Raw genomic sequence first — 26417 nt, forward strand, 5'->3', positions numbered from 1 at the left:
TGATTCTATAGACCGTGGAATGTTCATGAACATTCTCCGGGAGTTTTGAGCTAATGAAAAATCCTTGACTATAATTAGGCAAACCCTCACAGACACCTTTTCCCAAGTTAAATTTATGGGTGAATTTTCTAAACCTTTTGAGATAAAAAAAAAGAAGGCCTAAGGCAATGAGATAGCCTTTCTCCACTCCTCTTTAATTGCATCCTAAAAAAGGTCACCAGGGAATGGAGATTGAAAATGACTGGAAATGAAACTCAGAATGGTGTAAAGATAGGTTGTGGGAAGAATGCCCTCATGTTGGACTGTCTAGCCTTTGCAGATGAAGTCCTTCTGGTAACAGATAACCCTCACACAGTTGAGAAGCAAGTGAAAGAACTACAAAATGTTGCGGCCAAAACAGAATTTACCCATTCCCCAACAATGACGGGTACAGCCGTCAAGAGTTCCGCAAAGGCCATTTTGTCAATGTATATTTTGCTTCTAAAGTTGGTCATCTTGTTCATGAAATGAATGCTACGGAGCAAGATGTTGTGTAAACATCGCGAGGAGGAAAAGGAAAGAATTCTGCAATTTATTCCTGATAGTGGTGATGAAGTTAACTCAAGAATGATCTAATAGTAGTTTTAGCAGTGATAGTGTGTCTGAGAACTGTGACTCCGCTCGTGAAAGTGATAGTGAGAATGAAGATAACTTCGTGCATAACCTCACCACATCGAACAACTGGAACTGGAGTTTGGCCAGTAATGTTCCGAAAGGCAATACGTGTGCAGTTGTTGGGAAGCTAAATACTATAGTCAGGAGGCTTTGGGCTGATAATGCTACAGAATATGATGTTGTGTCAGTTCCTTACTGACACTTTTTGGGAGGGTATTTGCAAGGAAACCAATGCCTATGTAAATAAAATCATCACCGGGCGAGTTGGCCATACGGTTAGGAGTGTGCAACTGTGAGCTCACATCCGGGAGATAGTGGGTTCGAACCCCACTGTCGGCAGCCCTGAAGATGGTTTTCCGTGATTTCCCATTTTCATACCAAACAACTGCTGGGGCTGTAACTTAATTAAGGCCATGGGCGCTTCCTTCCCATTCCTAGATCTTTCCTGTCCCATTGTCACCATAAGACCTATCTGTGTTGGTGCGACGTAAAGCAACTAGGGGAAAAAAAAAAAAAAAAAAGAATTGATTGATTGATTCTGTTGAAAACAACCCAATAAAAAAGAAGTATGACAAAGCTCACTGGTTCCCAGTCACTGCAGATGAGGTAAAAGCACACTTTGCTCTTTGTATATTGATGTCACAGTCAAAGAAATCAATACAGTAATGTTATTGGACTAAACAAAGGGTTGTGGAGTCGCCTATAATTGGAGAGTAACAATGCCCTACAGAAGATTTGCAGCACGATCAAGATATCTACACTTTGCCACTGATTCACACGAAACAGAAAGGGATAAACTGAGGAAGCTAAGACCAGTAATTGACCATCTCTTGGACAGATTTCAGAAAGTTTACACTCCTGGTAAAAAAGTAGTTATTGATGAAAGCCTCACAAAGTTTCGAGGTAGATTAGGTTACACCCAGTACAGTCCTTCAAAAAGGGCACAATTTGGATTGAAAATCTACAAAGTATGTGAGCCTAAGAGTACATATTGTTGGAACTTCAGAAAGAGAAAACCATGATGTGGGTGGGGTAGGGGATGGAATCCAGCTGCTAACAAGTGAAAAGGTAGTGCTTGAACTCTGCGAAGAATTACTTGGTGCTTGGAGAACAATATGCATGGACAATTGGTATAGTTCTCCTACATTATTCAGGCTATTGTTGAAGAGGGACACTAATGCAATTGGAACAGTGCAACCAAACAGAAAGTTCATTCCACCTACCTTCAAATCCACAAGTTTGAAGAAAGCCGAACTCACAGTTGCCTCTTCCAATGGTATCTTAGCTATAAAATGGATCGACAAGAAGCCTGTGCACGTGATGTCAACAGTACATGCTACACCACATTTCGTAGAGGTTGAAAAGAAGAATGGCCAAGGTAAAAAGGAACTAAAGACAAACATTGTAGCGGACTACAATTCAGGAAAGATTGGCATGGATTCACATGATCAGCACTTAGCATCTTACCCTCTCATGCGCAGGTATATAAAAGGGTATAAGAAATTGTACTTCTACTTGCTGGATGTGACATTGCTGAATTCTAGCTACATACATGACATGGTGAGCAAGAGGAGAAAGAGAATGAGCTTCTCATCATTCCGAGTCAACGTTGCAGAGCAAATTCTGGAAGATGTCAGTCACCCTTCCTGATTACGCCACTAGAGGACGTCCATCTCAAGGTAGCACACCAACGAGACTACAGGGAAGGTGCTGGGGTAATTCTCCTGAAAAGATTGCTCCTACAGCAAGTAAACCTGCCCCATCAAGGAGATATAAATTCTGTTTTGAGCGTGGAATCCGAAAGAAATCTTGCTTCGAGTGCAACAAATGCAAAATTGCCCTCCACGTGGATGGATGTTTCAAGGTGTACCATACCTTAAAAGACTTCAGTTAATTGTAGTAAGTTAAACTCTAACCCGAAATAATGTTAGTTTGATGCAGTTTGCTTTTGTAACCATTTTAGCATCCATAACATAAAGTGTAGAAAAAATAATCGCATTCCAAAGTACATTTTTCAAGGAAAATATTTGCATGGCAATGGGTTAAGAATTACCTTTGAATAAATAGCATTCATAGACTCGGACAAAGCAACAAAGCAGACGACACAGGCAAAATTATAACTCAATTTGGGAACATCCATTACGTCCATAAATTTTAATACCTGGGAGAAATTCTCACTCCCAATTGAAATGAAAAGGAAGCATTAAAAGAGAGGGCGAAGAGGATGGAAATGGCCTTCAGACTATGCTATGACACCTACAAACCCAAGTCCATCTCCATTCAAGCCAAATTAAAACATTCTGCATGGTGGTCAGAATGGAGTGCCCAAATGAAGCAGAAACACTGACAAGGCTGGGAGACTCAGACCTTGAAAAAAGAGAAAGCTCCTTCAAAAAATCATGGTCCAAAGAAGTTGCAAAATTACCAACAAAATTTCCAGTTGAGATCGAACCAGGAACTTTATAAACCCATCTAAAAAATTACGACAATCATGAAGAAAAGAAGACTGACTTTTTATGGACACATTAAAAGAATGAATCGAAAGAGGTTTGCCAACAAACTACTCCTACACGAAAAATGGAAAACACAGCCTACTAGAAGTGGGTGTCCAGGAGGAAGAGATACAGGACAGATGCCTGGTGCAGGTCTTAAAATGACCTCTGTATAGGCAACTTGTTCATCTGTGAGCATGGGAATCTACCTAAGAATAATTCTAATGCTGAAGATGGTGCAAACACTCAGCCTGCAAGCCATAGGAATTAAGTAATTAAAGTTAAAATCTCTGACTCAGCTGGGAATCAAACCCAGGATCCGTTGGACTAAAGGCCATCACGCTAACCATTTAGCCATGGAGACGGACTTGGTGTCTGTGAAACAGTATCACTGATACTTCAGAGTTTGTTTTAAAACCTACGCATGTGCTTCTCAGAAGTCTGGACATACGGAATGCATGTACCTATGAAAGTAAACTAAATACCTAGGACAATACTTTTCACTAGAAATCTAGATTGCTCGTACTGAAGTATGCAGAAAGCTGAACCATTGCCTATGTGGTTAGTAGTATTCCTGTAGGCAACAGCTGTACTCATAGTGACTACCAAGATATTTGTCACTGTCACAATGAAGATATTCAATCTAATTCTTTTCAGATGGTGTACTGCATTTTGTAAAGATAAGAGGGCAAAAACTAACCATATGGTATTGACTTGACTTATTTCCTTTAATTCCATGTGGAACATAGGGCCTTAACACAATTTCTCCAGCTTGTTCTATCTGCCGTCAATGCTTTCACCTCCCTCCATGTTTTTTTTTTTAAACTCCAACAATCTCCTTGTCTATGGTTCTCTTCCAGGTAATCCTCGGTCTGCCTTGCCTACGACTGCCTTGTGGATACTCTCTTGTGGTCTTCTCAGGGTGTGCCCAATCCATCTCCATTTTCTCATTATCTGTTCCTGTATGGGACTTTGACTTTTGGCCTCCCAGAGGTCTTTGTTTGAGATGGTTTTTGGCCACCATATTCTCATAATGTACCTCAAACACCGATTTATAAAAGTCTGTAACCTAGTGGTAATGTCTTTGGTCACTTTCCAGGTCACTTCCATACAGTAACACAGATTTAACATTTCAGTTGAATATCCTTAGCTTCATTTTTATACGAATGTGAGAGGATCTCCATATTGGTCGTAACTGTGCAAAAGTTCCTTTGGCTTTATTTATACGACTCACCACATCTCTAAAAGCACCTCCATCCTGACTTACCATGCTTCCTAAGTAGCAAAATTCCTCTACTCTTTCTATGTCCATGCCATCTAGAGTCAAGCTACGATTGTTACGATGATTTATGCGCATTTCTTTAGTCTTTTTGTTATTAATCTTTAAGCCTACTTCTTTAGCTTCTATTTTTAAGTCATTCAGTTTGATTTCCATGTCCTGAAAACATTCTGCAAGAAGACAGAGATCATCCACATAATTCATTTCTTCAAATCGATTATTTAATCCCCAATGAATGTCATGCTTTCTATTCGTTGCCTCTCTCAGCATACAATCCAGTGCCATGATAAACAAGATTGGCCACAGTAGACATCGTTGTCTTACTCCAGATTTTACAGCAAAAGGTTCAGACAGCTTCCCTTTATGTTCTACTTGACTAGTATATCCATCATATATTGCCTGTGTAAGACGGACTATCTTTTGTGGAATACCGAACTTTTCCATAGCCTTCCAGATTTTCCTCCGGTTGGCAGAGTCAAAGGCCCTTTCAAAATCAATGAAAAGTATATACAGAGATGTCTGATACTCAGCAAATTGTTCAATGATTAGCCTTAGTGTGTTAATCTGATCCACAGGAGACCGACCTTCTCTGAAATCTGCCTGTTCTTGACGTAGTCTCCTGTCAACGGCTATGCTTATTCTGTTCAGTATGACTCTTGACATCACTTTTCCCCCATATGAGAGCAATATGGTATTAGTTACCACAAATTTCTTATGGAACTGGAACTAAAACGGAAGTGGTTAAGAGTGATTTCACAAGGTTAGTTTTAGCCAAATACCAAGTCTAACTCATCTGCATCCAGGTAGTTTGCAGTGAATATTCTTCAGCAAATCTTAAAATCTTAAAATTAAGGTATTAAAACAAGGCTGTGTGCCATGCATTTCACCAAATTATCCACCCCATAAAATGATTGCAATTGTAAGACTGAAGGTAATTAAACAAAATGTGCCAGTGAGAAACAAAAATTCAGTCGAACCTCAATATCTCAAACCTCCATTACTCAAATTTTCAGTATCTCGAAGTAACTTAAATGTTCTGGCTGATTGTCCTATTCTTCACATGTATTTATTTCTCTATTACTCGAAATTCGGTTACATGAATTTCTCGATTTCTCAAAGCAAACATTTCCTCCAAGCAAAAAAGTACTCTTCAACTCGAATTTCGTGCAACATTAACTGTCCAATATGGCATTTGTGGTTTGTGAGGAATAGTTAACAAGTAGAGAAAAGGTTGCAGTGATGCTGGAAGCTAATATGACGGGAACCAAAAAACTAAAACTTCTAGTGATCGGAAAATTGGCGAAGTCTCGCTGGTTCTCAGGTGTGAATTCATCACCAGTCACGTACGAAAGCAATCCCCGAAGTTGCAGATGACAAGCCCCATTTACGAATCTCGGCTGCGTGGTTTTGATGAGAAGTTTCAACGTGACGGGAGGAAACATTAACAGTAACAAACAGTAGAGACTAACAGATTTTCCCAAAGGTGTTAACGGAGGTATGTTTCTTGTTTCGCTACAGTATGTACTGTATCCTCTCTTCTAAAAAGTTACTACAATAAGGGTTATAATTAAGGTGATGCCGTAAAATACAGTTTGTTTGTATATTTTTAAATACTGTTAAAAATAATGTATTCATTTCATCTGTCAGTCATTTATCATTGCTCCAGAGGAGTTTGACCGGCTTCGGCAGCCAGTACATTTCTTATCCTCGCCGCTAGACCGGGGCTTCATTCATTCCATTCCTGACCCGGTCGAATGACTGGAAACAGGCGGTGGATTTTCATTTTCATTTTCATTTTCGTGTGCTATACATACTCAAAAATGGTATTCTCTATATCTGGAAATTTTGATAACTCGAAATAAAATTTAGCTCCCGAGGTGATTCCAGATATCTAAGTTTCATTGTAACTGAAAGTGTAATCCAGGCCAGGAAGAGCATAATTATAAGTCTACTTCCACTTCATTATTGTCCCCATTTCTACCATCAAGGTAATTTGCTCCAGTACTCAGCCGTTCCATTTCGAACTGAGCATTCACTCATAAATTAATGAAGCTATTGCTATCGTGAGCAGATCCTAGCCATCTTGCTATGATATTTAGGGACCCGAGCTAAGCATCACAAATAATTTGACCATTTAACGGAAACCACCCATGACGATTCGTATGAACTTCTGCGTTATCACCCCCAGGAGATATAGGTATGTGGGTACAATCTATAGCACCTAGAACACTAGGGAAGTGTTGTACATCGAAAAAATCACGCATGGTTTTCCTCACGTCAATCTGTTCGGAAGGCATTTTGATAAAGTCATGTTTCAGTGCAGCAATAAGATTAGATACACAATGAATGGCTTTGCAGACTGTCGCTGCGTCTACATGCAGTAAACCACCAACGACTAACTGAAAACTTCCGGTGCCAAAGAATCTCAAAAAGTTAGTAATAACATGTCCACTGGAGACAAAGGTTTGTTTCTCTGGTAGGTTTAACTAGAATATCACGCAACCTGAGTTCTAGCTGTTCCACAGTATCTTTTCCCAAGCGATCCCTCAGTTTAAACTTCTTTATCACTCAATTCTCTCATTGGATTTCCTCTTCCAAAGAACACACAGGGAGCCCAACAAAATTAATCATTTTCATTTTCATCATCATCATCCGAGAAATCAGAGTAATCAGACATCTGTAAAATAGGAGCAAAGTAAGATAATAACGTAAGCAATTTGTCAAGGTTATGTTACAAAATTATTACATTGCACTGCTGTAAAAGAAGCATAATAATGCCTATATAGAGACAACTATAGCTAGCAATGTATGAGGTTAGACTTCAGTGTATTTTTTTTTTACCATTTATCATAACAACACAGGTAATATTTTATTAACAATCAGCTGTTCTTGTATCTCAAGTAGGAAACAACTCCTTGAACTAAGATCAAAGAGTTTGATCGGAGAAATTTCTCCAGTCAAAGTTGATTTTAGTTCAGTGCGAACTGATCTCAGATTAACGTTTATACAACACAAATGTCCAAGTTTTGCATGAACCGAGATCAATTTCGTCTCTGATCTAAGATCAAACGGTTTATACAATCGGCCCTAAAAGATTTAAAATACAAAACAAATACACTCAAGATATTGAAAGATAATAATAATTTCATGTGGCTATTTCTAGCCGAGTGCAGCCTTTGTAAGGCAGACCCTCCGATGAGGGTGGGCGGCATCTGCCATGTGTAGGTAACTGCATGTTACTGTGGTGGAGGATAGTGTTATGTGTGGTGTGTGAGTTGCAGGGATGTTGAGGACAGCACAAACACCCAGCCCCCGGGCCATTGGAATTAACCAATGAAGGTTAAAATCCCCGACCTGGCTGGGAATCGAACCCGGGACCCTCTGAACCGAAGGCCAGTACGCTGACCATTCAGCTAACGAGTCGGACATATTGAAAGATAAACACACTAGACTACAGATGAAAATCAACAAGCAGAGAATAGGAAGAGTGATTTCAGAAGCAGAAAGGAAAGTATGTTCAGAAAGGATGAAACAGTATTGGGCTGACAAAAAGAAGAAATACCCCCATAAATCTGACTAAAGTAGTTCTATGTTGGCTAAAAAATTAAAATAAATAAATAAAGAGCCAAAATAATGTTGTTAATCTGTTCATCCATGGCTTACAGTACCGTGCATGAAAAATGCACCAGCGGTGCAGGAAGGATGTTCAGTGAGAGAAATATACTTCAAAAACCAGCAGCAGTATTTGATCACACTGTGTCATGTTGGAGACATTGTCTGCTGCCATCTTGTTGAGCTGTTAACTAGGTTTTTCATGGATACTGTAAATGTATATAGATTGGAAATGAAACGATACAAATGGTAATAGCATTATATCAAAACTGTGAAAGTTGTGTCAGAAACAAGTTAGGTCAAAATGAATGGCTTAAACAGGCTTAAGACAGAGAAGTGCATTGTCCTCTTTACTCTTAACTATCATCATTGATAGAATTCTATCTAATGTCAAAGATAAGATTATGGTAGAGGATGTAAAATCTATGCTACTTTGTAATTTGGGGAGATAATGATGAGTTGATTTATGGAATGAGATAAATTTTGGAATGAAGATCAGTGCTGTGAAAAGCAAGAGACTAAACCTGACAAGAGGTAACAGAATAACCAGGGGAGTGATAAGAATAAGAAACGAATCTCTCTAAGTAGTGAAGTATTTTCAACATTTGGGTAGCATGATGTCACAGGATGGCAATTTGAGTGGAGAAATAAATTTAAGAATACAGGAATCTGCAAGTTTTTATCAGTGAGTGAGAGAACAAGGATTGAACAAAGATGTGCCATGAAGTGCAAGAAGGTTTTATACTCATCCTATTTTAGACCTATATCGACCTAAGTTCCAGCAGCCTGGACCCTGAATAAGCAAAACCAAAGTAATATCCAAGCAGCTGAAATGAGGTTTTTGAGGTGCATGCAGGGAAAGACAAGATAAGATAGAGTACAAAATAAGGAAATAAAGAGAAGAGTGGGAGTTTGTAAACTTCAAGAAGAGACTGAAAAAGCCAGGCTGAAGTGGTTTGGACAAATTATGAGAATGCCAGGGAAAAGAATTCCTAAGAGAACATTCATGGATACAGTAACTGTGAAAAGGCCTAGGGGACGGCCTAGAATGAGCGGGAGGAGCTCTGTAATGGACTGTATTGAAACTAGAGGAGTTAATAGCAATAGAGTGCTTAAAGAGGAATGGTGGATAGATCGAGCAAGGTGGAGGGATATGGTACCCTACCCTACCCTACCCTACCCTACCCAGAGAGAATCTGGAAAAGGGAATGGATGAAGAAGAAAGATTGCAAATGTGCCAACATTCTGTGTTGACAGCTTACGGTCAATGACTTGCATGTACCTAACATACAGTGATAACATACAGTGATATTTATTTGAGTTTCCACTGAGCACATCTTGTAGTTTCATGCAGGTATTTTGTAAGTTGAAAAACACAAGGCCTGTTCAAAAACTAACTTAAGTTCAAAAATACTGTGCAAATGCAAAGGTACAGCACAGTATAGTGGTAATTTTTCTAAGTAACTAGCCATTTGCCATGCATTTGTGAAACAGTTATTGCTTAGCAATAAGCGTGTTTAGTACGTGTTGGGACAGCTGCGCTAATGAAGATGAGAATTTCATAAAGACAATAATAATCAGTGATGGATGAAATATGCATTTATGGATATATTAAAACAAAAATGCAATCATCAGAGTAGAGTGGAAAAAATTTGCCAAGATCGAAGGAAGTGCACGAGATCAATTCAAATGAGAAAGTGTTGTTGACAGACTTTTTGTGACATTCTGGTGTAGTGCATCATTAATTCCTACCAGAGGGTCAAATAGTGAACTGTTCATATTATCTTGAAGTCTTGAGATGTTGGAGAGAAAATGTCAAAAGAAAATACCAGACTTGTGGAGAAACAACTCCTGGAGACTCCACCATTACAATGTGCCTGCTCATGCATCGCTGTTGATTTGTGAACTTTTGACAAACCTGCTTCCCCATCCACCCTACAGACCTGATCTGGCCCCGGCAGACTTCTTTCTATTCTGCAAACTAAAATTCACTCTGACAGGATGATTTCAGTCAACTGAAGAGATCAAACTGAAAACACAGGCAGAACTGCATATGATCCTCCAAATTGCCTACTAAGACTGCTTTCAGAGTTTGGTTATTTTTTTAAACAGGCTTCATATATTACTTTTTGATGTCCTCTGTGTTTGACTCTATACTTACTCATTCATAGTCTGAAGGGCAGCAGCCAAGAACTTTGAATTGAACTTGCACGAGATGTTCAGTTCATAAGCGATGTGCTTCCTTAGCAACTGCATCTGGCCCACCTTGAGGATCCAGTCTAAGATTTGTGGCCATACCTTCTGGGCACGTGACGTATACTGGGTATAAAATCGAGTAGGGTTGCCTGCAAAAAATTACACAAACATATGCCACATATCAAGCAAATGAATATATTTTATCTTAGGGCATCAATGACAAGGAAAATAAATGTTATTTTATTTTGTTTAAAGCTGAAGGACTTTAACAAGCCATAAAAATGAAGGGGCTGGTGTAGGATAGTTAAAGGCAGGATAAGAAAGAAACCCTCGTGCATTTTTTCTTCTACAATCCTTCTTTTCAGAGTATTTCACTAATATAGGTAGCAATTAATATATCATCTGCTTCTACCTCTTTTCCATTCTGGAAATAGAAATTTACTTTCTGGGTTTGATTATATACTTACCATCACTTTTTCTATTTCTTCAGCATACTTTAACAAAATTTAATGATAGTTAAGTTGAACACAGGTTTATTAATATTAAGAAATCTAACTGAACTTTGAAAATACTGTGCAAATGCAAAGTTACGGCACAATATAGTGGTAACTTTTCTAAGTAACTAGCCACTAGCCATGCATTTCTGAAACAGTTTTCACTCTGCTGGAAGTGTGTTTAGTATGTGTTGGGACTGTTGCACTAATGAAGATGAGAATTTCATAAAGACAATCATAATGTTTTGTGTTGGTGTGGGGAGTCCTTAATGGTAATGAAAGCTGGACATTAAAATATTTGTCAGTGAAGCGACTGCAAGCTTCTACAATCTGAATGTATTACAGAATGTTGAAAATCACATACGTGATGCACACAGATACTCTGAAATGCCGGGATATCATGTAAAGTTTTAACTCTTGGCCTATTTCAGCCACATCTCCAAAATGACATACAAAATGATCATAAAGGTAAGGTAAAAGGGAAACATGGACATAGGGAGGAAAAATGAGACTGGGCACAGAATCTTCATCAGTGGTTTGACAGTCATGATATGAGAACGCTGATACCAGAAACGCAAAATAGGAAAATTTACTCCAATATAGTTGCTAATTTTCTATGAGAAAATTGCACCAGAAGAAGAATTTTTGCATACTTCTATCTACCTTCTGGGTTTTTGAAGTATATTTCTCTCACTGAACATCCTTCCTGCTATTTGCTTTACGTCGCACCGACTCAGATAGGTCTTATGGCGACGATGGGACAGGGAAGGGCTAGGAGTGGGAAGGAAGCGGCCGTGGCCTTAATTAAGGTACAGCCCCAGCATTTGCCTGGTGTGAAAATGGGAAACCATGGAAAACCATCTTCAGGGCTGCCGACAGTGGGATTCGAACCTACTATCTCCCGAATACTGGATACTGGCCGCACTTAAGCGACTGCAGCTATCGAGCTCCATCCTTCCTGCACCGCATTTTTCATGCCTGGCGTCACGTTTATGGAGATTTTTCTTCTTTCTGTCAGCCCAATACTGTTCCAACCTTCTTTCTGCTTATGGAATCACTCTTCCTATTCTCTGCTTGTTGATTTACATCTGTAGTCTAATGTATTTATCTTTCAATATCTTGAGTGTATTTATTTTGTATTTTAAATCTTTTATTGTAATATGCAACTCTCTCATGTCTTCTTTAAGTTCTTTGATCCATCCAATATTATTCTTACTCTTCCATACTTTGTCTACTGATTCTATTTTCAAGTGACCGTATTAGATGCCCTAAAAATGATATTTGTTTCTTTTTCATTGTGCTAGTCACAGGTTCTATTTCTTTATAAACAGTTTCATTGGAAGCTAGTCTCCAAACACTGTTTACTTGATAATTTTTATTTAAACAGATTCTCACTATTCTCCTTTCTAACTTGAGTACTCTATCTATTGCAACTGTGTTTGTTGTTTTGAATAATGTTTCACGTGCATATGTAATATGTGACTGGGTGTTTCAATTATTTTGACTCTTTACTGAACAGTTGTCCAATTCGTTGGCTGAATGGTCAGCATACTGGCCTTCGGTTCACAGGGTCCCGGGTTCGATTCCCGGCCGGGACGGGGATTTTAACCTTCATTGGTTAATTCCAATGGCCCGCAGTTACCTACACATGGCAGATGCCGCCCACCCTCATCGAAGGGTCTGCCTTACAAGGGCTGCACTCGGCTAGAAATAGCCACACTAAATTATTATTACTGAACAGTTATATACCATATCTTCAATAAATACTACACCACCTAAAAACAATACTGTGTTTGACATTCCTTCAACAGCTATGGGTTTTAAAACAGTTTGGAGTGCTAGAAGTAAGGAAAAAAAAAAAAAAGCAAATCAAGTCACATATAAGAAAGATAGGTACTCATACTAGAATAAACTAAATGACTGGTTAGCATCAGAAAATGGGGCAATAGAAACAGGAGACCAGGACAAACATGAAAACAGCAAAGGACAAGGATGAGCTCCACATCTTTGATCCTCTCCATCTGAAGATAGCAGCACATGAAGATGTGCTCAAAGATGAAGAGATTGTCCTTGTCCTTTTGTGCTTTTATGTTTTTCCTCATCTCCATAACTATTGCTTCCTAATCTCACACCTACCAACCATTCTGTTTCTCCTAGTCTATTAGATTTTTAGTCTATATTTTAAGGCAGTGAATTTGTAAAAGTTTGAGAAGAGTGTTTTAATACAATGTGGACCGGTCCCGAGAAAACATGTGTTTGCCTGGCTGAGCGTTGCGGACCGGTCCCGAGTTATCTCGTGTTAGGAGCAGACCCAACAGACTGAAGTTTAGTGCTATCTTTTGAGATATACCGTAACTATTTGGAGGTCAAGGGTGATAGAACTCTGTTATGTATGGTTCTACACTATCGAAAGTCGCATTCCTTTTCGATTATTCTTCATATCATAGATTTTCTTTGCATTTCCTGACAACATGTTTACAAAGTTTGAAGAGTCATGCAAGATGGCAGCGCCCAGGGATCGCACGTGTTTAGTCAAGGATGAAATTATTTGCAAATTATGTGCTGATACAGGTTCTGAATATTCAAGTGATGCTGAATATTTAGAGTTCGATGATGAAATATCTTCTAACGGAAATGTTTCAAGTGATGATGAGTATATAGCCTTATCTTTAAGGTGTGGAACTCACGTAGCGCAGAACTAGTCTGATAATTGTGTTATGGGTGTAAATATTGTAAATATTGTAAATAATGTAGTGTTTTCTGACAACTGGGTTATGGACAACAGTGAACCTAGGCTAGAGGATTTTGCAGGTGCTCCTGGTATAATTTTTTTTTTTTTGCTAGGGGATTTACGTCGCACCGACACAGATAGGTCTTATGGCGACGATAGGATAGGAAAGGCCTAGGAGTTGGAAGGAAGCGGCCGTGGCCTTAATTAAGGTACAGCCCCAGCATTTGCCTGGTGTGAAAATGGGAAACCACGGAAAACCATCTTCAGGGCTGCCGATAGTGGGATTCGAACCTACTATCTCCCGGATGCAAGCTCACAGCCGCGCGCCTCTACGCGCATGGCCAACTCGCCCGGTGCTCCTGGTATAAAGGTATGGCCTAATGAATCTGGAAACATATGATAAGTAGCAGGACTTATGTTTGGTGAGGAATTTTTTCAGTATGTAGCTGAGCAGACAAACTTATACTATGAGCAGAATTCACATTCTAATAACATATCCCCTAAAACACTAAGCGGACTAATGTCACTAGCAGGGAAATTTAAAAAATATTGCTAAGTGCATATTGATAGGGCAGGTGAAGAAGTAATGTCTGAATGATTACTGGCCAACTGATCCCCTAACAGAAAACCCCATATTTCCAAAAACTATGAGCTGAAATAGATTACAACAAATACTTATCTACCTCCATTTCAACAACTATTCAGGAAGACCACCAGAAAAAAAAAAAAGAAGAAAAAAAACAGTAGTCCTTCAAAAGCTAGTGAAGTTCTGACAGTTTATTTGAGTGCATGCACTCCAGCTTGGAGGTAGTTAGAAAGTGGCTGGGAACAGGGCTGTGCATGGGGTGAAGGGCACCCGGTCTGCAATGTGTTAATTTAACTAATAGTGATATGCTAGTGAAATAAACATGGACGGTTATTAGATTTTAAGACTGTAATGTATGACAAACTCAAAGAAAATGGTTTCTAATGATTGTGATGTTCTATTGTAATAGTTAGCGTAAGCAACTGAGGATGATCCATGGATCGAAAGTAGCATTGAAACTTAGATGTAATTAAATAACTTTTTAACAACATACTTATATAGTATTGATTAGGTGGGAACGTCAGAAAATGTAATTGAGTCCTAAACCATCAATATGGAAAAATGAAATTAATCACACATGCAAAAAGTGATGGCGGTGCCAAAATGAGGCATACTAGACATGAGGAGGAATGAGATAGTTTGCCATTGTTTTCCTCACTGGGACCAAAAGTACTATTGCTGCTGTATGACTAGTACCTTTCATAATGTTCAGATGCATAAGTCATACTCCACATATCATTACACAACACCACTCATACCTCAGCAGCTTACAGAGAGATTTTGATGGAAGCTCTATTTTGCTCTGGCCTGTGCCAAGATACAGATGTAAAAATACTGCATCCATCAAGAAATAACAACAGGCGTGTTTGTTTTATTGCATGTTCCTCTTCACGTTCCTACTTTACTATACAGGGTGGTTGGAAACACTGTGAACCGAATATATGGGCGTTAGAGGATGGGTCATACTGATAAGTAACTGGAAAAAAATATTGCTTATCTTGTACTGTTGTAATTTTATCAGATGCTGAAATTAGCTAATGAGATCACTTCGTGAGCAAATTCAAATGGGCTTTACGAGGAAGTGTTGCCAAATCTACATGTGGCTTAACACCGGTTTTAGAAAACCAATAAAAGAAAATAAACTTCCCCAGGGAAGGAAACTGAACATGGATCCCCAAGTTGACGGGACTGTGCCATAACAGGTATGCTGCTGTGACATAGGCTGAAATCCCCAGTGTGTTTGTGTTTAATGCTGATTTATTGGCATTGCTTTCAAGCTGGTCTAAACCATGTGCGGATTTAGCAATGCCGCCTCGTAAAGCCCATTTGAATTCACCTGCGAAGTGATCTCATTGACTAACTTGAGTAGCTGATAATGTGACAATAGTGAGATATCAAATTATTGTTTTCAAATGACCAATGCTCATATACTCGGTTCACATCGTTTCCGACCTCACTGAATATAACTTTGTTTGTTCCTGTCCATTAGTTATACCGACCCGTTGTGTTTGTCCTGTGTTCCTAGTCTTTTAATACCTGTAATCACCTTTATCTTTTTGTCTCTTCCTTTTACTCCTGTGTTTATCTGGCATTCTTCTTATCCTACACTTTCCACATCAAGACTCCAGATCCGTCAAAATGGCCGCTCAGTAAGTGTTGATGCCCGCCCTCCTGATGAAGGTGGGAAAGATCTGAGTGTAATGGATGTAGAAGAACTGGGATTGATTAGGAGAAAGCCGATCTATTTGAACATGTGGAGTGTGTCCTTGTCATTTTTTGTTTTCATATTTGACCTTGTCTCCTTTTCTATTACTCCCTCCCTGCATACTGACCTGTCACTGTGTTTAACCCATTATTCGCTAGAAGATCTATAGACAAGAATCTCTTGTTTCAAAGCATACTAAAATACCAACTGGCTGTGCTAGGGTTTAATCCCTGGGTCAGGTTTTGGATCATTCACCTCCATCCACTTCTCACATCTTCCTGGAGACACAGGAGATGCGTGTTGCTTCTGGGGTACTCCTTAGATCTTTGTTCTGATCCACTTTGATACCTCATATAGGCTATTATTATGGTGGGCTTGCCACACCCAGAGGCATAAATCTAACTGCTAGGGTTCAATAGAAAAATGGAAGAGGACCAATACTTCAAAGAATGAAGGTATCGGCCAAAGAAAGGAAAGGGCCACGAAGGGCATGAAAATGAAAGACTCCCTAGGCCTTGCAAGCCTGATATGTTAGGGTCAGAAAACAACAAGAGCTGGATAAGGGAGGTTGGATAGGAAAGATGAAAGTGAGGATCCTGACACAAGTAAGTAGAAGCAATGCCAGACTCAGCTACAGGAACTACAGTCATGAACTCACGCCCCAAACTTCACAGCCCTTGGTTCCCCTTTGAGGTAGGAGATACTGTGGATCTATTCTACCACCCCATCCACAAGGGGTACCACAGAACTTAATATACATTAAATATACCAATGAATTATGTTTCTCATTATGAGATATCTTATATAATGTTTATCTAACATACTGAGTACTGAAAAGTTAATTTTCTTAATGCCAGATTGCTAATTAACTTTCATTACAATACTTACGAACAAGACTTGTGGTCGGAGAAAGACCTTTTGAAACAGAAGTAAACATTTCAAGCCAGTTTTTATCTTTCAGCACACCTTTCTGCAATGCATTGAGATAATTCTGAAAAGAGAACATTACGGAGGTGAAAGGAAAGGCACATGTAAGTTCTAAGACACAATAACAAACGTTCAATTCACACCTTTCTAGATTACCCTCTTAGGCACTGTATACAACAATAATCAGCAGACTTGAAACTTGTGAACTAGCCCTTGTTCGTCCTTCCACATGAGGTGTATATATACTTACAGAAAACAAGCTTGACAGCACAGGTAAGCATGCTCAATGTGTTGATATTTTGAATGTTCATGTACAGAGTGAGAAAGTTGACTGGTAATTTGTTTATGAAGGGAATTATGTCCTTATGTAGACCAACCTATAGACGAAATCACAAACCCTCGACAAGCAAATCCTAATGTTTGCTAAGAAGGAAGACAGATTTTCCAGTCTCGGCTCATTTAATGTAACTTTAAGGTTTTTCAGTCTGTTGAAAACACTAATCATAATACATATAATGCTATAACACACCTGTAAAAGAATACACACTATTAAACAAAGAATGACATGTTTCATTCTATAAGAACATCCTCAGATTGTATTTAATCACTTTAAATCATGCATATATAAGTACAGTATTGTTTATGTTACATAAACTTGTCAATGATTGAGAGTTGGTGGTATGAACAAGTAATAACAAATAATGGTTGTAGTAGTATTCAACCGTCACTTTATTAACTTATAAAAATGTTTTTGTACTTATCTAAGCTATTACAGAGTAGTCCGTTGCTTTCATCAATAATAATAATAATAATAATAATAATAATAATAATAATAATAATAATAATAATAATAATAATAATAATAATAATAATAATTTTTTTTTCTTTTCTTTTTCGCGAGGGAGTGTGGAAAATCTTTCGTAAGACACTTGTGAGGGTCTGCACTCAACAAGTGTGTGGAGATTCTTACCCACTAAAAACCACACTCCCTTTTCCCAAGACATTTATCTCCGCCCCGGAAACCGCTCTCGCATTACTTCAGGACGGATGTCGTGCTTAACGCATCTTGTGCTTCATCTTCCTTCTTCTGCTTTACTGTCTGTCGTGATCATCCAGGTCCTTTTTCTTCTGACGCAGAATATTTTCTGTGTAGACTGCCACCTGGTCCCAAGATTCTTGACTTCGTAGCATTACTGACACGATCCCTTCTGGCATCAATTCTCCCTGAATAACTTCTAAGCATCTTCTTTGTGGCAGCCAATGAACACACACAAAGAAAGTATGTAATACGTCATCGATATCACCGCAGTATATGCACACCTGACTAGTTGCTAGCCCTTGTCTATGAAGAAATTTTTAGAAGTATCCATGACCTGTCAAGAACTGTGTGAGATAGTAGTTCACTTCACCATGATTTCGGCCAACCCATACGCCGAGAGAAGGTATCAGTCTTTTCGTCCATTTCCCTCTAGAATCATCTTCTCATCTTGTTTGCCATCATTGCATTCTGCGACTAAGAGCCAAAGCCTTTGCCCTTTTCCTTCCTAGCTCTTCTTGTGTGAGCCAAATTTCTTGTCTTTTGAAGGCCAACAAGTCAATAGGAGCTACTGCTGCTACTACTAGAATCGCAGGTTCTGATACTGTATGATAGGCGCAAGTAATTCGTAAAGCTGCTCTCCGTTGTACAGCCGCAATTCTTGTCCGATATTTCGCAATTTTTAACGATTCAGCCCAAATTTCCGAACCATATAGCAGTATCGATTGGACAGTCGACATGAGAAGCCGCCTTTTACTAGATTTCGGCCCCTTGATATTTCCCATGAGTCTACTCAGTGCAGTCATGGTTTTCGCTGCCTTATCTGTTACCCGTTGGATGTGGTCCCAATATGTAAGCTTAGTATCAAGTGTTACACCAAGATACTTTCTGCTTCTAGTTGTTTTGATGGCTATCTGCCTGATCTGCATCGGTACAACAGTATTAATCCTTTTCCTCGTCAGGAGGACAATTTCCGTTTTATGATCTGTGAGTTCCAACTTGTGATTTATCATCCATTCTTTAATACATCGCATTGCCTGATTCAATTTAAATTGAGCCAGCTCTAGGTTACGGGTTACTATCACAGCAGCCACATCATCAGCATAACCCACAAGTTTTACATCTTCTGGCATCTCCAGCCGTAACAAACCATCATACATGATATTCCAAAGGTGTGGTCCAAGAATTGAGCCTTGCGCTGCACCAGCTGTGAGCCGTTTTCTTCTCTGACCATCTTCCGTGTCGTATAACAATGTACGGTCTTTCAAACAGTCTCGCAGTATATACATGAGATATTCTGGTAGCTTGAAAGTTTCTTGTAGAGCTTCCAAAATATCACTCCATCTTGCCGAGTTGAAAGCATTTTTAACATCTTCACCACTTCCTTCACAGCATCTAGCGTTGAGTGACCTCTGCGAAATCCATGTTGTTGGTCAGATAGGTCGCCAGCTAATTGGACTGCTACTAGTATTCTCAGTTGTAGTAGCTTCTCTAAACCTTTCCCAGCAGTGTCCAGCATACATAGAGGTCTGTAACCACCAGTTTTCCCTTTACTGATCAGAACCAATCTAGCTATCTTCCAACGAAAGCTAAAAATTCCTGCTTTCAAACAATGATTATACATTCTCAACAGCAGTTGAGGACATAATTCGACTGCCAGCTTTAGTACTTCTGCTGGAATACCATCTGGTTCAGGGGCTTTCTTATTTCTAAGGGAATTAATTGCTGTTATCAATTCTTCAGTTGTAAAAGGTGGTACATTATCTAGTTCTTTCTCGGCCTCATCATCAATCTTCTCTGCATGATCAGGGAATAGTGTGTGTACTATTTTTTCCATGGTGCGTGGATCCATGATAGGGCTTGGTAGCATCCCGAATTTGTTCATAACGATTTTATACCCTAATCCCCATGGATTTTCATCCACTTCCTTAGACATTTCCCACCACTTGTTGGCTTCACTCTTTTTAATTGTATTTCGTAGTCTTTTCTTCATAGTCTTATACTCTACTGAGAGAGCTTCATCGTTATGTCGTGCTCTTTGTGTCCTTCGTCTGAGTTGCAGGCATTGTTTCCTCAGCTCAGCAATTTCTTCATTCCACCAATATGCTGAACGCTTGTCTCTCCGTTGTTTGGTTCTGGTCATTGATACGTCACATGCTTGCTGAAGGAGTCTCATGGTGTGTTCCGTGCATTTATTAGCAATTATGCTTCTTTTGCCTCCGTGACATGTATCCGAAATACAGTCCATTCCATTCTGTATTACTTCATGAAATTTTTCTCTATCCATAGTGGCTATGTTCCATCTTTCTGGCTTGTGAGTGATAATCCTTAGATGCGGAGTCTCTTGAAGTACACAAAAAGTGATATACTGATGATCGCTTCCAGTATATTCTTCAATTACTCGCCATTCAGTTATCCTAGAAGCAATGTCTTCAGAAGTAAAGGTTACATCTGGTATAGTTCCCTGACATCTTGGTTGCCGAAAAGTTGTCACATTACCAACGTTGATAACCATTAATCCCAATCTGGCGGCCATCTCTATTGTACGCCGCCCTCTAGAATCTGTTTGAGGCATGTTTCATTCAACTCCTTGAGCATTAAAATCACCAGCAACAACTAGGTTAGTGTTCATCCCTTGCAGAGTATCTTCAGGCATTAAAAATGTTACACGCATCACAAATCTTATGACATTGCTTTCAAAATTTGCATGTATTATCTTCATTGCAATGACTATAAACCTGCGGATTGAGTTTTAGATTGCACTTTTGGTCTGGCTGCAAAAAATTTTCAAACTAAAAAAATTGAAGATTTTTTGTAGAATAAAACTTGGATATGAACATTTTTTTATTTCTTCATACTCATTAATGCAATTCAAAAACGAATCCGTAGGTTTCTTCCAATTGTATTAGTGCAATAGAATATTACCTAAAAGTTACACTATCTTGATTGGTTTAACGCGGCAGTCCTTTATAAATCTTGAATAATTTGCACATGAAAATGTACAAAATAATTAATATCTCAAGAACTAATCAACTTGCAATGCTCAAATTTCCCACAGTGGTTTATGTTATGATTATTCATAAGCATATAAAATTTCAAAGCTGTACCTCATTTTATATAGAATTTGGAAATTTCAGTCCCAGTGTCCCTTAAAGCAGAGTTTACTTCTGTCCAATCCTTTACAGTTTCGTGCTTGATGCCCATATGACAGACATCTAAAGCATCGAGAAACTATGGCCCACTGTCTTACTCTGCAGTACAGCCAGCCTACTTTAATTTTGCCTATGTCTAACAGCTTTCGTGCCTCGCTATCTTCTATCTCCACAATGGTGAGTTTTTATCCCCTGCTGTTCGGATTTGTGATTGAGACCTTCAATTCTTGATTAAGATTTTCTAATTCTCGTCTTACAGCCTCCTCTACATCGGAAACAGTGGTGGCACTGTCCATATCCCAAATTTCCAATGTAGTTCTGGGCGTCAAAACCTTTACTTCGCCATCATGTCCAAGAGCACCTTTAAGTGATTTATTAAAATTTTCTCTGTTCTCCTTTTCCGTGGCCTTATTAAATTCAAGAAGAACCACTCCAGATATAGTTTTCCTGATCGATCTAATACCACTGCCACTGTCTTCCGGCTTCACCTTGCGGTGGATATCCTTCACAACATCTGCAAAAATCTTGCCATTCATCGGTTAATAAGTACGGCTTCTGGGCGGCTTCTTATAGTTGAACGTTTCCGTTGCTCGGTCTTTTTAACAGTTTCAGATACCGGTACTGGTTCAGGTTGAGTACCTTCATATTCATCTGTCTTCTTCTGCCTCTGTTCCCTCTTCTTCTTCTTCTTCTTCTTCTTCTTCTCCTTGGATAACGCTATTTCCCATTTATCCTCTTCTACGTTTCTGTTTGTGGTGCTCTGTTCTACCTTCTCTTGAACGGGCAAATCCTTCTGCATTAATGTTCTAGTTGCTTTCCAAGCTTTTATGTGCGTAGATCCCGCATCTAGGGCTTCCTCCAATTTCTTTAAACCTTGTTGAATTTCCATCTTCATATTTTTCTGCTGAATTGCAAGAATACTTTTCAACAGGCCCCTAGTGATTTCCAGTTGTTCTTCCTCTTTTAACATATCCTCCATCATTTGTTGAGTGATATCAAGCCTCAAATTTGTTTTCGCATTCTGCTCAATACTACTATTGCATGTATCATGCGTGTGCTCCACGTCCGTGATATTGTGGTCATGTTCCATAGATGCTGGATTAAAATCCACAGAGTCACACTGGATTCCAGCTCCCAACATCGTGCCGTATAGGGAGTCCCACTGGCCGTGACTCAAGTCGCAGTGAAATATCTATTCTCTGTTATTTTCTATGACGAAACTAGGTAACCTAAAAATGCAATTTCACTAACACACAATATCAATGTCTTGAACTTTACACCCACTACCATAGTTTATCCCATTAAATATTGAAAGCACGTATATTAAATATTACTTATACTCACTTTCCATGTCAATATATGGGTGATTACCAACGAAAGCTTCGATCATTGCATGCACAACAGACTTACTGATCTTGTCACTACCAAGATGTACAACAACAGCAACAACAACAACAACAATAATAATAATAATACAGTGTACAAATCACACATCAGTTTTTTCACAGCACAGACATCAAAATGATTTCTTTAAAGGATAGTAGAAACACACCACTATTTTCTACTTGACTAATAAAGTAATTAACCAATATCCTAAATGGTCTTATTGAATATTCCAGAAAAATATCACTAACCACAATAAGATAATTTCCATGAATATTTATCAATCTTGTAGTAAATACAGTACATGGTTGAAAACTCTATTTTAGTCTAGAAGAGTGCCTACCTGTAATTCAGTAACAATCATGATGGAGAAGAGCCGATCCAAACCAGTCAGTCCAGCTGTGCCAACGGATTTTGTGATCTTCGAGAAAAATTTGAGGTTAATAACTTCATTTCGAGTTTTAACGTCATACCACTCTGTCATCTGTTCAATGTATACTGTGGTTCTGAAATTAAGTCATTGATATATTATTACCTCCTTCCCTTACCCATATATACTGTAGTTACAAATGGAAAACTGTCATCAAGTGAAATTCAGTTCTTACAACTTTTGTTTTGTTTCTTTTTTAATCAGATTTTGGTTATAATAGTCCATATAAATTCTTTATCTGTTAAAAAAAAAATTAAAATTGTATAAACTGAACATCAAAGAAACCAAATTATATGACTTCTTGGAAGTCAATACAACATAGACTGAAAATGGACCACCCCATATAAGATTTATACTAGAACTCAAAGACTTGTTGCACTGTGGCATCAACCAGTCAATGGCCATACAGTAAAAGTTGGTAGGTTGCTTTAGGAATCATTCTCTATCTCTATGCTCTTTGTGAATCATCTTCCCCTTGCAATGTTCATTTCAGTGGACCAAAGTTGTAAAATCACAAAACGATATATGAAGGGCTAATTGCCAGAGGTGCCTATGTAACAATTTCCTACTTTTGAGATATGCGGTGTGAAAGTGAGTTGTTTCCTACAAAACAGAATTTTAATTTTGAATATAGTTAGTACAGTTAGTACAGATACCCAGGGCAGCAAAATAATGATCCTAGCACAAAATTCAGGATACTGTTAGTCCTGACTAATTTATAACAAAAACCTAGGCATGTGTGACACAAAGGGTTTTGAACAAGTCAGTCTTTCGGCAGTGGAGTTGGTCATATAATCCTAAAAGAAAGAGAGGCAATTTTGGGGATAGAAGTTTATTAATTCAATCACTTCAGGTTTGATGGTGCTGCGCGCTTACTTAGAAATCAGATTTAAATCACCCTCAACACAAGTAAGCCACTTGGTCAGAACTACTGTGCACTGCTCTGAAATAAATGCCATAAATGGAACACCAACCAGAATTTTCATGCAGGTAGGGACACTTCACACTTTTTGGGGTCTCAATACATTTATCTATGCTCCAATATAATTGGATGTGAGATGAAGCTGGGATATCAGAATGCAGAGGGCGAAGTAGGCCTTAATATCATCCTCATTAGTGTCAAACCACTTGTCATCATCCATTCTTTTCTTCCTATCTGGGTCCGATAATTGTTCCATAGTGCAAGTATTTGCTTCCCGCGAAATACAGTAATGAAAACAATGGGTCCATAAACTTAAAAAAACACAGACAAATCTGATACAGATTTATCTAAATATTTGTCTCTCAGTTCTCCCGACACCCTTGGAGAGTAATACCAATATAAATGGTCCCATAAAGTGATGAATAATTGGTTGGTTATCACTGTTACTACCCCACACCCAGTCACTATGTTTTGCTTTCGGACACGGGGCTTTACATACGATTTCACAGTCACTCATATCAGACGAACTGTCACTTTCAATTAAAATCTCTTCTTCAGTATTATCATAATCACTGTCCTCCGAATCACTGTTTAAAACATTTTCTATTAACTCAGCAATAGTATTGCTGTCAATGGCCTTTACTACGCCCAGAGCCATGGCTAAGAGACTAACTACCGGGCAAGTTGGCTGTGCGGTTAGGGGCGCGCAGCTGTGAGCTTACATCCGGGAGATAGTGGGTTCGAGCCCCAATGTCGGCAGCCCTGAAGATGGTTTTCCGTGGTTTTCCATTTTCACACCAGGCAAATGCTGGGACTGTACATTAATTACGGCCACAGCCATTTCCTTCCCACTCCTAGGTCTTTCCTATTTCATAGTCGCCCTAAGACCTATCTGTGTCGGTGCAACGTAAAACAAATAGTAAAAAAAAAAGAGAGAGAGAGACTGACTGATACCTGATGAAATGTTTGTGCCTTAAGAGGCTACAATTGGGCAATAAATTATGGTACAAGTTCTTAAAAGACCGGGCGAGTTGGCCGTGCGCGTAGAGGCGCGCGGCTGTGAGCTTGCATCCGGGAGATAGTAGGTTTGAATCCTACTATCGGCAGCCCTGAAGATGGTTTTCCGTGGTTTCCCATTTTCACACCAGGCAAATGCTGGGGCTGTACCTTAATTAAGGCCACGGCCGCTTCCTTCCAACTCCTAGGCCTTTCCTATCCCATCGTCGCCATAAGACCTATCTGTGTCGGTGCGACATAAAGCCCCTAGCAAAAAAAAAAATAAAGTTCTTAAAAGGAGAGCTGCAATTAAGCCACTTTCCTATTCTATTCATAGATTTTCGCAAAAGAGAAAACATAGCAGGGGTGATCAAAATATGAGCCCATGTGAATGTATTATCATTTGAGTTGAAGGCCTGGCCAATGTTCGCATGAACGTCACGTCAAATGAGTAGAGTGGATTAATCAAGTATATTGTTATTGCTTCTTTAAGAATGTTAAGCTACAGTACACCATCACAATCATTCTCACCCCTCATCTGGACGGAGATATGTATAAAAATCATGGTGGTACGTAGTGCAATAAAATTCTCTGCCTGTCTGTAGAAAATGTTTCTAAGTCATGCTGGAAACAGATAACAGGCTGCCTTCTCTGTTGTTTTGTTATGTTAAGAAACATGTGCAAGACTGTCTAGCGACACACGTTTCTTTCCATCTTCAGCTCTATCCTATTCTTCTATCCTTGTCAGTCCTTTGTTGCACTTTATTTTGTTTTATCACAATCATCTATGATCTTTCTGTTTACTCAGCAATGCACATTCACACTGAACAAGAAACATCTTAATTGGGGCTAATATGGTGTCATCACTTTCCATTCAGAAGGCTAGCGCACAGTGAGCCATTTGGTGACGAACGAAAGTACCACTTACCAACATCCTCAAATTCACACTGTCATTATTAGAGAAGTCTTCATTGTAAACAGACTAGAGTTTCTTCTGAAGACATAGAGCAAAGTTCTCTGTGAAACGTAAAGAATTTCACCTTGTTTTCTTGATGCAGCAAAAGACCAAATGCTTCATTATTGTGTCTATTATTATGCGCTATGAAAGCATCATCTAAATATTATAAATACATTGTTTCCTTTTTGTACATTTAATCAATACAACAACCAAAATGCAAATCTAGAAATATTACTCAACATTATTATTTTACATAAAGAAGTGCAAAAAGTTACAATAGAGTTTTCATTAGTCAATTAAAAGGACAAGAGAGACAAATATTTTTGTCCACACTCACTTGGGGTCAGTGATTCGTAGGAGTTCTCTAGCTAGACGGCCAATGAAGTTGACAGACATGTTGTCTGTAGGTGGAAACCTTGGGATAGGAATGGTCTTACTTTGATACATGCTTTGCCAGTCTTGTACTTTGTTCCTCAAGAAGCTGTTACATTCTTGCTCAACATTATAACTGATTATTCGAGACACCTCTTCTTGCCAGATTTTCAGACCATAAATATTGATGTAATCCTGGATATATTCAAACGACCGACGATGGCCATCCATAATCTGACCCAAGGCTTCCAATTTTGTAGTCAGCTCACTCGTCTATTAATAAAAAATAAAACAGAGAACCACAAATAGAGAAAAGAATTTACTTCATCATAATTATTAATTAGAGAGAAAATTAAACAAGCTGGGTAAGGAAAATGTAAGGAAGAAACATGATCTACCGAAAAGATAATGCAAAAGACTATTATAATCATTTGATGTGGGATGATAATTTATTTAATATGAAATAAAGAGAAATGGTTCTTACATAAAATC

The 26417-nt window shown here is 38.8% G+C and overlaps 1 protein-coding gene across 3 annotated transcripts in view; it reads right to left on the bottom strand.

The window, feature by feature from the left end:
* Positions 1-26417, bottom strand: part of Strump (WASH complex subunit strump) — a 410953-nt gene that overhangs the window by 33756 nt on the left and 350780 nt on the right. For all 3 annotated transcript variants that reach the window (XM_067145637.2, XM_068227252.1, XM_068227253.1), the window contains exons 15-18: positions 25891-26198; positions 22591-22753; positions 16638-16740; positions 10199-10382 (exon numbers count right to left, since the gene is read on the bottom strand). In XM_067145637.2, coding sequence (XP_067001738.2) covers positions 10199-10382; positions 16638-16740; positions 22591-22753; positions 25891-26198 — 758 coding nt within the window. The remainder of the gene's footprint in view (positions 1-10198; positions 10383-16637; positions 16741-22590; positions 22754-25890; positions 26199-26417) is intronic.

This window comes from Anabrus simplex, chromosome 4, assembly GCF_040414725.1.
Source record: "Anabrus simplex isolate iqAnaSimp1 chromosome 4, ASM4041472v1, whole genome shotgun sequence".
NCBI classification, from domain to species: Eukaryota; Metazoa; Arthropoda; class Insecta; order Orthoptera; family Tettigoniidae; genus Anabrus; species Anabrus simplex.